This window comes from Lynx rufus, unplaced genomic scaffold (assembly GCF_022079265.1).
Source record: "Lynx rufus isolate CCGP_SWC_20201006 ecotype Redwood Valley unplaced genomic scaffold, mLynRuf1.p SCAF_2, whole genome shotgun sequence".
Lineage (NCBI taxonomy): Eukaryota > Metazoa > Chordata > Mammalia > Carnivora > Felidae > Lynx > Lynx rufus.
In genome coordinates, this window is record NW_025814834.1 from 156,717,328 (window position 1) to 156,730,864 (window position 13,537).

Sequence of the window (13,537 nt, forward strand, 5' to 3'; positions counted from 1 at the left end):
GAGCCTGACGAGGGGCTCGAACCCACAAACTGTGAGATCATGACCTAAGCCGAGGTTGGACGCTTAACCGACTGAGCCACCCAGGCACCCAACAGTTCCTTCTTTCTATATGCAGCTCTAGTCCTGCTTTTCTCCAAAGAGTGCATTTGTAATATCAACAGACCCAAAGAACATGTTATGTTGGAGGAATATTCTCAGAAGCTTCTTCCTAGTGCACAGGTCTTGAGCAATTCTAAACCAAAACCTCAAGCAGGACTGGATGGAGGACAGGCCAACGGCAAGTGCTGATGCCCAGAGTTGTCAGTAGTAGATTCCTGGAACTAATCAGAATTGATTTGCTTTCTAAACTGCAGATTTTACCATGTCCTTCCATACACTGACTCCTTTCTGATTTAACTTCATACTTCCTAAGTTAGCAAAACCAAAGCAGCTAACAGAATACAGGTAGCAGAAAATGAGAAGAAAATTTACTCCCCACATTATCTTTTTTTCAATGTCAGGATTCTGAAGCCCAACCAAGAGGTATGGGGGCATGACAGAGAGGGGGGAGAAGTTCTACTTGTTCTGTTTGAATGTTATGATGATGCTGCATCCTATTAATAAGAACGTGCCTAAAACTTTCTTAGACTATATCAATAATAGTAAATGCACAACAAAATCCAAAATATACAAGAAGTCTAATGCTACTATTGTAATCATAATTGCTTACCTTAGAAAAAAAAGAAGAAAAATAGAATTCTATAAATAATAATCTTGATTTAATAGCTATGTATTTAACTTTATAACTTAAAAAAAGAAAATGTAGATTCTTTTCAAATGCCCGTGAAATATTTACAAAATCTGATAGTAAAAAGTTAACTAATTTGAAGAGTAAGATTTATAAGTTGATACAAAAAATTTTAAACTATTAAACTATATAACCCTCTGAAAAGCCTAATTTAAAAAGAAAAAATATAAATATTATATAAAATGTTGGTAAAATAAACACATATAAATGTATATATAACTTTTATGTATGACAAATATAAGTTAATAGTTAAGAATATCTTCAATTATAAAGAAATTCTCAGTATAAAAATTTGCTAAGTTTATATTCTTGATGAAATTAAGTTATGTGAAAATATGCCAATGTTGGCTCAAGAAAAAGTAGAAAACTCAAACCAAAAATCAGGAAAAAAACCCTGAAACCCTATGAAAAAAACATCAAAATGATGCAAATCACCACAAAACAGCTAACATCCAAGTTACTTAAATTATTCCAGTACATAGAAATAGAATTTCCCTATTGATTTTTTAAACTAGTATAATTCTAGTATCAAAAGCTGAATACAATAAAAGAAGAAAATTATAGACTTTTTTAAACACAAAAAAGTTGTGCATGAACAACTTTCCCCCAAAATACACAAATGCTCAACAAGCCTACGGAAGGATGCTCAACATCATTAGTCAGAAAGGAAATGAAAATCAAAAGCATAATGAGCTACCACTAGATATCCACTAAAACAGCTATTATAAAATTTTTTTCAAAAGAAAATAACAAGTGTCAGTGAAAATATAGAGACACTGGAACCCTCATACATTGCTGATTGGAAGGCATAATGGTGCAGCTGTTGTGGAAAATAATTTGGTGTTACCTCAAAAAGTTAAACCTAATATTACTACATGACCCAGCAAATTTCACTCCTAGTTATATACCCAAAAGAACTGGAAACAAGTGTTCAAACAAAACCTTGTATACAAATAGCAACACTATTTACAATAGCCAAAGCTGGAAACAACCCAAATGTCCATCAACTAATGAACGGATAAACAAAATGTGGTGTATCCATAGAAACAAATTATCATTCAGCCACAAAAAAGAATGAAATACTGATACATGCTACAACTTGCATGAACCTTGAAAACACCATGCTAACTGAAAGAAGCCAAACAGAAAAGGCGACATATTTTAAGATTCCGTTTATATAAAATAACCAAAATAGGCAAATCCATAAAGGCAGAGAGAGATTGATTAGTGGTTGCCATGGGCCACAAGGTGGGAAACAGGGTCTGGGGAATGACTGCTAATGGGTATGGGGCTTCCTTTTGGGATGATGAGAATGTTCTAGACATGATAGTGGTGATGGTTACATGACATTTTAAATGTAAAAAATGTCATGGAATTGTACCCCTTAAAATGGTTAAAATAGTGAATGTTACGTTATGTGAATTTTGTCACAATAAAAATAAATTATTATTCTAAAAATGACTTCAAGTATGGGAGATCATGATCATGGAAAGGAACATTGTAATTAATAAACTGAAAGTATGCCTAAGTAAAATGTGAAGAAGATTGTAATCGTACATAAAGTTAAAGATGGATCAGTAGGGTAAAATAAAGGGTCCAGAAAGAGCCAAACACATTTACGAATTTCATACATACTAAAGGTGGAATTTTAGGGGCGCCTGGGTGGCGCAGTCGGTTAAGCGTCCGACTTCAGCCAGGTCACGATCTCGCGGTCCGGGAGTTCGAGCCCCGCGTCGGGCTCTGGGCTGATGGCTCAGAGCCTGGAGCCTGTTTCCGATTCTGTGTCTCCCTCTCTCTCTGCCCTTCCCCCGTTCATGCTCTGTCTCTCTCTGTCCCAAAAATAAATAAACGTTGAAAAAAAAATTTTTAAATAAAAAAAAAAATAAATAAAGGTGGAATTTTAAACACTTGCAGAAAGACCATGGAATAAACTGTTTGGGGACAGCTAGCTAACCATTCAAAAGAAAATTCATATCACTAATGTGCAAACTAAACAAAATAAACTATAAATGTGTTAAAAACATAAATACAAAAAATGAAAAAGAAAAAAGCTACAAGAAAAAAGAGATGAACACCAATATCATCTCAGCCTGAGAAAAGTATTTCTTAACATGAACGCAGTAACCACACAAAAAAAATATTGATTCATTCACTACTTATATAAATTAAAATACTAAATTAAAAGGTTAACAATAAATATGGAAAAACAATTGTTTTTATAATAACTGATTTTAAAATTATTTTTATATAATAGAATTATCTGTTCTTTATTATCCAAAGAGTTCTTGCAAATGATTCACAGAAACCTCATATTCTCAAAAAAAAGAAGATAATGCCCAATTATATAAGAAAAAGAAAGTTTATTCTGTCAATCAAAGAAATTAAATCAATATATTTTCCCTATCCGATAAGTAAAAGGATACACTCAGAATGCTAATAGTGGTTATCTCTGGAGAGTGGGGATTTGGGACATTTTTTCCTTAATTTTAACTTGTAGTTTACTATATTTTTTTACACTAAAATTTTATACTAAAAAAAACACTGCATTTTTAAAAATAGCTTGAGAGAACACAGTACACAAAATTTAATATTCCTCAATAAGGAAAAGATACCTGTGGAAATAAACAGAAGCCTTTCCTTTCCAACGGAATTCCTAGGACACTGGAGTGCCTCTCTCTTCACTTACACTTCTACCCTGGGCTTTCTGCTTCCTTCCCTGCCTAGTCCCTGTTTCTCTCGCAACTCCTGCATTCTGTCTCCCAGTCCTTCCTGGGCATTCCTGTGGGTTTCGTTTTCCTTGTTTTCTGGTCCTCTGCCATGAACATAAATGCAAGAAGCAAAATAAAGGAATACGTAATCATAATAACAATATCAACCACTGTTGCTGGACTGCTACAGCACTGTTATTATTTAATACTTATTAATGCACCTTTGGGCCCAGATGTTCCTCCACTATCACTAGAGCAATCAATAAAGCAATCAACCCTTTGCCCTGCTCCCAGACAAGGCTGGAAAAAATGCAAACAGTTATATTTATATCACATTACATGTGGAAAGAGAAGGAAAAGGAGGATGCACATACGAGCAAGAGATTGAAGAACGGAGTGCAAAGAACATGGGTAAAATGAAGAAGCTAGAAAATATGATTCCTAGTGTGTGCCTCAGGAGTACTTTCCCAGGTCAAGTCTCCATCTCGGCTTCACCCTCCACCTGGAGAGACACCCCACGTTTTGCTCAGCAAATGCCTGCTGAATGAACAAATCAATGAGTAAAATAACGAGTACATTAAAGCATCAATGAATTATTTTATTTTCTTCATTTCTATTATGAATGTTCACATTTTTTTCTTTATTTTCAGTCCTTTCCAACACTTTCTTTATGTATAATCTCAGAAAGAGTTGGTGGTTTCTGTAATGCTTCACTTCACCATTTATTTCTCTTCTATATCTTGAGTCACTTTTCTTATCAAATGATAGCATAAAATACTGATTTGAATTATTAACTTGTTATGATAGGATTTAATTTTTCTGCTACTCCTGTTTCATTACTTGAAAATTCTTCTAGCTTTCAATATTAGTTTATTACAGCCTGCTGTATTCTTATCTTGTTCAAACCTGTCCAAATACTGTCTTATTTGTACATTTTTATATCGCTAGGAATTATATGCATTATGATCTCTCTTCTCCTTGTTTTTCACAGTTTACATGACCTCACTTAGGATCACATTTACTTCCAGTAATTTTTCCTTCTAAGTGATATACTATAGAAATTTTTCACCTTCATGTTATAAAAAACAATCTCATCCACAAATATTCACAACAGAATACCTGTTACTCTGTTAGAATAGAAAATATAATCAAGTATCTTCATATTTCAATTTGCTACACATACCCTTTCTTCTCATCGTCTACAAGTATTGCTGCTTACAGCACAGATATTGTGACAGTTAAATCACAGAGATTGTTACTATAGTATCTAAAACACTGCCTTGCACAATGGTAGGTGCTCTATAAATATTTGTCAAATAAATAAATAACTCGTGGACAGCCATCTACTATAGCATCCATTATTCATTTAATAACTAAAAAGTGCCTTCAGTCATCTCATTGACAAAGTTACTGTCTGGCAACATTAATGTTTTGTTGGTTTTTTTTTTAATTTGAGAGAGAGAGAAAGAGCACACGAGCTGGGGAGAGAGGCAGAGGGAGAGAGAGAGAGTGAGAGAGAATCTTAAGCAGACTCCACGTCCAGCACAGAGCTACATGGGACTCAATCTAACCACCGGGATCATGATCTGAGCTGAAATCAAGAGTCGGATGCTCAACTGACTGAGCCACCCAGGCACCCCTGCATTAATATTTAATCATAACAGCAACCATAACAATAATAGTATAATAACTGAAGCATATGATACTATGTCAGGCACTATTTTAACTTGCATTATTAACTTATTTAGTCCTCACAACAACCCAAGGAAGTTGAGAACTATTACAACACCTCTTACATATGAGGAAACTGAGGCACAAAGTGGTTATGGTCACACAGCCAGGAAGTGGAAGAAATAAGACTTATCTTAGCTCTCAGGGTGTATCTTTTACTCCAAGCTATAAGCTCTTTGAGGAAAGAGCTTTATCTCTCACTCCCTGGAACTACTCACAACCTGGGCATAATGCCTTATACCTAACAGTCTCAATCATTTTGAACTAATTTTAACTTGATTTAAATAATTTGTACATTAATACCTTGTAAATTATTATAATTATAAAATATTAGAGAATTTGAATAAGATGCAAAAGATTAGCAGGCGACATCTTTACTTCTTATGAGACAGTGAAATAAGGAACAGTGACCCGAAACTTCAGGTGGAAATGTCCAAGAAAAGTTTTATGAAGCTGCGAGCTCCCTATGCTCCTTTCCAGTGCAAGCAAAGCTTCTTCATAGAGGAGAACACGGAAAACATCTGAACTAAAGAGGGATGATCTTTTCTAATTGAGATGGTGGGTGGCAGGATTTGGGGATTTTAGATTTACTACGAGCCAATCACTGTACTATCGATGTAGGGAGGTCAAATCATTTTTTCTGATAGCACTTTTAAGGAAATAGCATTATTATAATCGGTTGACAACGGTACAGAATTGGCTTAGAGTAGCTCCATGTGACAGCTAAGAGGTGGTAGGGCTGGGATCCTGTCCCCTTCCTGTACTTGAATAACTACAGTACCTAAAGAGAAGGCTTAATTTGAAACTGTGCACTAAAAGCTAAAAATAAATCCTTTTACATAATCCCATTGTCTCTGTCTCCTTCACCACCATACCACAGCCACTCCATTCTGACATTCCACTGTCTGAATTCTTTTTGAGGATTTATTAGCCAAGGGGGAGTGAGAAAAACCATCTCCCCATCTGTATGAAGCCATAATTGTACCCACTCTTTTGTGACACTACCATACTTACACCCAGGACAGAGGATGGACAGAATGACAAACTTATACAAGCTTTGAAAAGTAATATTTGCAAATATCAAAAGGCAGTTTTTTTCCTATTGGATGAAGTCCTCTCTAAATATAGATAAACAGCATTGATATCCGAGGTAAATTTCATGTGATTATAAATGCCTTCCAGAGCAAATATAAATGGAAGGCATTTTATATACCCCCCTGTAAGGATACGACTAAACAAATAAAGTTAAAACTGGCAACCTAGAGAGATTCTGGGCACATTAACATCTTGAATTGTTCTTTAAATGTTTGGGAGCTTAATAAAAACCCCAAGACACATTAAGCCAGAAGATTTTCATATCCAAGGGAGTATAAATAAATCCACATGTTTCTGATTCATTTACACTTGAATCACTCAAGCAATGTTTTTAAGTGCCGTCCCAATGTCTATGGTATCTTTGGGCATTTTTATAACTCTTTCTCCTTAAAAACAGGAAATCATGTTTTGTTAAGAGTAAATGAACTTAAAATACCAAAATTATTCCACACCACTGTACACATATAAAGCAGATTTTTATGAAAATCGTCAGCTTAGCAATGTCTTTTTTAATTGATTGACCTTTGCAGGACCAATTTTACACTATATGCTCCATGGAGGGAGATAATAAACTAAAAGGAATTCAACTCCAAAGATGTATACATAGCTCAATATGTTAGTCGAATCAGACTGTAAACCTATGTGTAATATATGTTCTATTTAGATAATATATGAACAAATGGGCTTCTGAAAGACTGTCTTAAGCTGGACTCTGCAGGAAATAAACTTTGAGACAGAGATCTGCAAGCAGGGAGTGGTTCCGGGGAGTGTGGGATGGTGAGGGAAGCAGGGTTTGGCAAAGAGGGAAGCAGAGTTCAGTGCATTTGCAACAAAGGCCTCAGCCAGTGAGTTCTGAAGTATGGATGACCCTTCAGAAATGTCCTAAATGAGGCAAGGGGGTAAGAGTTCTGTATCTCTACAACCATCCGTCCCTGCAGACACAGGGACCAAAGGGTGCACCACAGTCAAGGCAGCTTCCGTTGGCTAAGGGTAACTTCCCGGAGAGAAAGGCTCACCTATCATTTGCCATTAGCCCTCTAAGACCTGTTCATTATGATGCCAATACCTTTAGTAATTCAGTCAAACTTCAATCAGCTACCTAATTTTGTTATTTATATCTGACAAACATCTTAGCGACTAAATGTTTAACTACATTGACTAGAAACACTAGCGTAAGAGTAATAACCTTTTTAGAAATCAAGTTCAAAATTTATATATGCAAGAGAACACATTTCTTGGGTAAACCCACCTACATAAGAAATCTATGTACTTTCCATATACTTTACACTTCTTTTCCCAAGTCAAAATTATCTTCTATCCCTGAAGAGAAAGTAAACAAACGTATGGCCTTCTAGTAAAAGATTGTCGAAGTTTAATAGCATCTACAGTTGCTGACTTAGGGAACAGATTAAAAATTACCACTTGGTTTCAGTATTTGCTTAATTAACTCTTACCTACAAAACTGCGAATCCACATTCTGGTCAATCATTTGCAATCTTTTGACATTCATATTACTTAAGTTACAGTCAACCAGTCAACAAGTATTTATTGCTCTGCCAAACTGGTTAAATAAGCATAGCAATAATAATAAATTCTTTTCAGGGTTACATATTCTAGAAATGGAACATTAAAAAGAATCATTACTTGTATAAAGGCAAAAATAATAAGAAAATGTTACTTGAAGTGTGGATAAATGGGTTTTTTTCCCTCACTCTAGAAACAACGAAAGAATGTCTTTAAGATTTATTTATTAAGGAGAAGTGATTCACCTAGGATATGCACAAGACAATTTTATAACTGCCATTTGACTCTTAAAGACTTTTGTATTAATTTGTTGCTAAATGAAATCATAAGCTAATAAGCTAATAAGCTTATAAGCTAATAAGTGCCCATTGTAGTTTCCTGTATTTTTCAGTTGGGATTGTAATTAACCGAATTTATATGAGCTCACCATGTTTAAAACTATAAAATCCAGATATCGTAAAATTTTTAATTTCAAAATTTTAATGAGCTATATTTTAAACTAATACTATTTTTGTACTACATTTCTGAATCTTAATTCCTGAAAACATACATTTCCTCCTTTGGAAAAATAACACATTAAATTTAAAAATTAAGAAAAAAATGGGATTTTTAGGGCAATGAAACTATTCTGCATGATACTGTAATGGTGGACACATGTCAATATACATTTATCAAAACTCACACAATCTACAACACTAAGGTAAAACACTACAGAGTTTAGTCAATAAGAATGTAACGGTATTGACTCATGAATTGTGACAAATGTACCACACCCAGGTAAGACTTAATAATAAGGATACCTGGGGGTGTGGGAGGGACATGAGAGGGTATATGTGAACTCTGTGCTTACCACTCATTTCCCTGTAACCCTAAAGGTACTCAAGAAAAATAAAGTCTATTAAAAACACAAAGGAAGAGAAAACTCAAACAACAGGATCATCTTACGTTGTATTGACTGAACCTAATCATCAAAATTAATAAAGTATTCCCTTTGTCATCAGCTACAAATTTAAATAATTTTAGAAAGTATGCCTCTATTGATAAATTCTGATGCACTAAATCTTGTCAAGCACAAACACTATCATCTGCTCCTTTTCATGAGTGCACCTGTATCTTTTTGTTTCAGTTTGAGGCTTGAACATGACAGTGATAACAGGTCAGAAAATGTGTATAGATGTTCATTCAAATTATAAATCCAAATGATTTATTGGGTTTAGATTGTATGAATCCAGTTGATTCATACTCATCAATCATAGAAAGAAGACACATGATGTAAAGTAGGGCACTGTGGAAGCTGTTAGCATTATAGTACAACTATGGGAATCCAGAAGCTTGATTTCAGAGGCACTTTAAAAATGGACAGTAGACATATGTGGAATTGAAACAAAACAGATGAACATAGGAGAAGGGAAGGAAAAATAAAATAAAGAGAGAGGGAGAGACAAAGCATAAGAGATTCTGAAATACAGAAGACAAACTGAGGGCTGGTGGAGGGGTGTTGGGTGGGGAGATGGGCTAAATGGGTGATGGGCATTAAGGAGGGCACTTGTTGGGATGAGCACTGGGTGTTTTATGTAAGTGATGAATCACTAAATTCTACTCCTGAAATCATTATTACACTATATGTTAACTAACTCGGACTTAAATAAAATTTAAAAATTAAAAATATAAGATAAAATAAAAATGGAGAATAAAGAATGATGGCTCAGTCATTAATATCTATGCACTTTTTCTAAGCATTTAAGGGAAAAAAAAGAGAAATGTTTCAAATGAGATATTAGTGTTGGGTGCTATTTGGCATTCCCAAACCTGAGTTTTTTATGAGGGCTCCATTTAGAGCTGTCTGATGGCCTTAACCTAATGCCCAAGGCACATGTGTCCAGACCACAAAAGTTATAAATCCTTTAGGCAGAATGTGCTATGAAGACCCAGGTCTCCACAAGAGAAACCAGGAATGCAAAGAATGCTTCAAATAAAAGGAGTATGCATCTGTGGTATATCTACCATGCATCTCACACAGAAATAATTCTCACACTAAAAAGTACTGATACATTGGTGTCATAGATGTATTGATAACTTGTAAATAGAACACAGATCTCAGAAATAAAATTATGCTTCTACTAGAAATATGCTCAAAATATGAATTAAATTATATCCAATTTAACAGTGAAGGAAGCCAAGAATTCAGAAAGAGATATTAAAGAAAAACATAAGTTCAAAATATCCATGATGAGCATGAAATTGTGCTACCTTCCACCGTGTCACCGCAGCTAACCTGTCATTCCTATTTCCCAGTCAGAAGCCAGAATGAAGCAGGATTTTAAACGTGACTGGAACAAACAAAAAACCAAAGCACCAGTGATTATCTCAGTTGTCCAGACTATCTTGTATCTCACTGAGTTCACTATTTTGTTGTTTTCAGGTTCTCTCCAGCGCTAGGGCCCTCATTTAAAATTTTTCTTTAAATATTTTCAGGTACCTCTTTTCTCACCTTCTTCACATTCCCTTTCCAACCTCCAAATTAATTTCAGTGCTATTCATACTCACTTTTTACTTGGAAAAGTTACTGTGTTTCAAAGTTTAAGGAAAAAAGAAGAAGCATTGTCCAAGGGAAATTCCCTTTGTTGAGTGGTGTAAATTAAAATCTCCAAGAATGAGCACTAAAGTGATTCTAAGTATTGATAGAACTGCTCTCTGCTATTCAGATTCAAATAGCTAGACTCTGAGCACAGATCAGATCACTGCTTGGGTTCACCCCAGGCCTCCTAAACTGACAACAAGCAGGCCTCAAAATGTTGACCTGCCACTGACAATCTCAACCTCACCCCCATCCCCCGTGGTTGGGTTCTTAGGACCAGTTCAGGCACATCATGAAAAAATATTTAAGTGATTTAACAATTGAAGATGCTAAATTCAAAGTGTGAGGACATAATATGAATAAAGAAATATTCAAAAAGTAGAAATCCTTTTGTAAAATAAAGTCAGCCGTCACGGAATCTGTCAGCCACAGAAGCTCTCCCCAACTTTCTTGTGCATCAGGATCAGCAGGATTGTTGATTAAAACTCCACTGGCAACAATTCTCGGACAGTGGTCCTGCTGGGGGCCTAGGAAAACTGCATCAGTAACAAGTACCAGGCAAAGTATGACCACAACCCCTCTGTTCCATCTACCTTTGTCTCCCCGGTTTGCCTTACCTCTGCCTGCGGACCACCTATATTATTGTCTCTAGCCCATTTCTTCACTGGTACAGAAAAAGGAATAAAAATCATCTTTGCTGCTTTCACTCACTATGTACAGAGGATTCTTTTCTCTTTCGTGACATGTTGTCGACCTTTCTGTCATAAAATGATGAAGGGAGTTAAGGCCATACTTATCAATTATAAGTATTTTTTCCTTCTACCAAGAAGGTAATATAAATGACTTATGTTTGTTGCTAATTCCTTAACTTTAGCCTTCATTTACAAATAAAAATATCAAGCTGTGAAACATAGCTACTGGCTACATTTAAAAAAAAGGAATGGAATGGAATGATAAGGGAAGGATCCTTGGCTCTCCTGAGAATCATACCTCTCCCTGAACTATTGGCACTGCTCTTGGGTTGGTGTACTAGTGATCACTTCACCTAATCTATCCACAGACTTCACCTGCACTATCCAACTATTTCAACTCATCACCTCCTTCCTCTTGCAAGCCGAGACCTAGTCTTATATGTTTAGAAAAACTCAGTAGCTAATATGCCTTTTCTATAAGTTAAAAGTCTCTGTGACTTGCTACCAAGACTTGGTTGAGTCCACTCCAATACTGTATTATACTTGGTCATTTTTGTTTCACACTTTAGAAACCAATCCTGTTAAGTATATTAAAACTATGTTACTCTGTTAAAATTACTCCCTACTCTACTGCAAGCAGGTTACACTATGGTTAGAATTGTTTAGCAAGACCCTTCTTTCAACTCAGGACTTGTGGGAAAATAACCACATGTACCATAAGTAGCTTAATTCTAAGCCAGAGCTGGGTGTTGACATACGTTTTGAGTAGGAATAAACTCCAGCATTTAAAAGATTGAACACTGTTGCCCATCAAGACTAACAGCTTCAAAAAACACAACAAACCCTGTATTAAACATGGAAAAATGGAAGAAAGCAGAAATTGTCAAAACGTTAGACGCTTACCAGAAATGGACTCCAGCAAATGCAGGAGACACACATTATAGCCAGGAGCTGGATGACCATTTCAAAATGATGAGACCTGCCTTGTCTGTGCTGACTTTTAAATTTAACTCTTAAAAGTGTAATTCCCGTGATGGCATTGCACAGGAATGAAACGCCAAGGGCTAAGAGCCCCAGAAAAGAAAAGAGTAGAAGATAAAACCTATCTTCCCAGTCTTTGACGTGTTCTGTTTTGTAGAAACACCAGGTCTTCGATGCTTGGATTTTATAGTTTCGATGCCCAAGGATGGGTAGCAAAGCTATGAAAACAGCAAACAAGCACACTCCACTCAACATCATTTTCACATGTTTGGATGTAATTTTCGTTGAATGAAATATTGGTTTGGTGACTCCAATACATCGCTCAATGGCCATCACGCTGCCTAGAAAAAGTGGGCACAGACCAGAGAATACCATGCAGATACCAAAAATACTGCAAAGGATGTTCGACTGGTCAAAGCGGATCCACTCTTTATCAGAAGCGTATACAAAGACTGCTATAGCTCCATTGATGAGGTGGCCAAAGAAGTCTGTGATTACCAGGGCACTAGCGAAAAGCAGAAATGATGCCTTGGACTTCTGTCTAAATCTCTGATAGGCCTTCATGAGAATAGCAATGGCAAGGCTGTTTGATAAGATTCCCACTGTCATGAAGATTACTGAAAAAAATACTGAAACCCGGTTTTCCGTCTGGCAAGTTGTATTTGAAAGGAGCCCAGCTTCAGGAGACACTGGCTGTTTGGAATTGTTCATAGACATCGTTGTGGAGATAAAAAGCTGGCCACTTAAGTCATCTCCCTCTCAAAACAGTGCAGGCTTCTAGTCCGGACATCTGCAGCATAAAGACAGAGGAATTATGAGCCCTGGATAACTGCTCATCTGACATTTAAGACTGAAGCGCCCCAGCACCCTGTGGTGAGAATCAGATTTATCTGGCCTATCATAAGCAAGGTTGCATCATACCAAAGCAGCACACATCTGCCTGCGGTTCCACATTTCATGTTCAAGGTAAAGAGGCTGCCAAACTTGAGACCCTTTGGTTAAGGCTGTGGCCCCTCTGCAAATGGGTTCCTCCTAAATCTCCTCCTGACACTTCACAGACACCTTAAAACTTTTAAAGCTTACAAAATCACTAACAAGATTAGATTTAAACCCAAGAAAATTTGTAAAAGTATACTAGTCTGTTTAATTAAGTGACCGTTTCAAGTTTTGCTTTTTTTTTTTTTTTTCTTTCATACGCTTTGTCCCCAAACTGCAGATTATTCTTTAGGTAAACTACCTGTTTGTCAGGCGGACAAAACCATCTTCTTCGAACTTTGGGAGGGGGCCGAGTGGACCGGCAAACTCACTGTTGTTAAACGGGGCTTCCCACAGTACGTTCTAAGACTGTTGAATTTAGATCAAATAATAGCAAACCACACGGTCTGGAACCCCTGGAAGGTAGACTGGTGGGTCGCTAAGAAGCTTTTCTTGTCGAGCCACA

At 36.2% G+C, this 13,537-nt stretch overlaps 1 protein-coding gene across 2 annotated transcripts in view; it reads right to left on the bottom strand.

Moving 5' to 3' along the window:
- The window catches only part of PTGFR (prostaglandin F receptor), a 47,754-nt gene extending 34,941 nt beyond the window's left edge, over positions 1-12,813 (bottom strand). Inside the window, exons 1-2 of one of the 2 annotated variants that reach the window (XM_047082655.1) lie at positions 12,019-12,813; positions 7,636-7,641 (exon numbers count right to left, since the gene is read on the bottom strand). In XM_047082655.1, coding sequence (XP_046938611.1) covers positions 7,636-7,641; positions 12,019-12,813 — 801 coding nt within the window. Of the gene's footprint in view, positions 1-7,635; positions 7,642-12,018 lie in introns of those variants that run through there. The other variant, XM_047082654.1, reaches the window with a different exon arrangement.
- Positions 12,814-13,537: the final 724 nt, after the last annotated feature.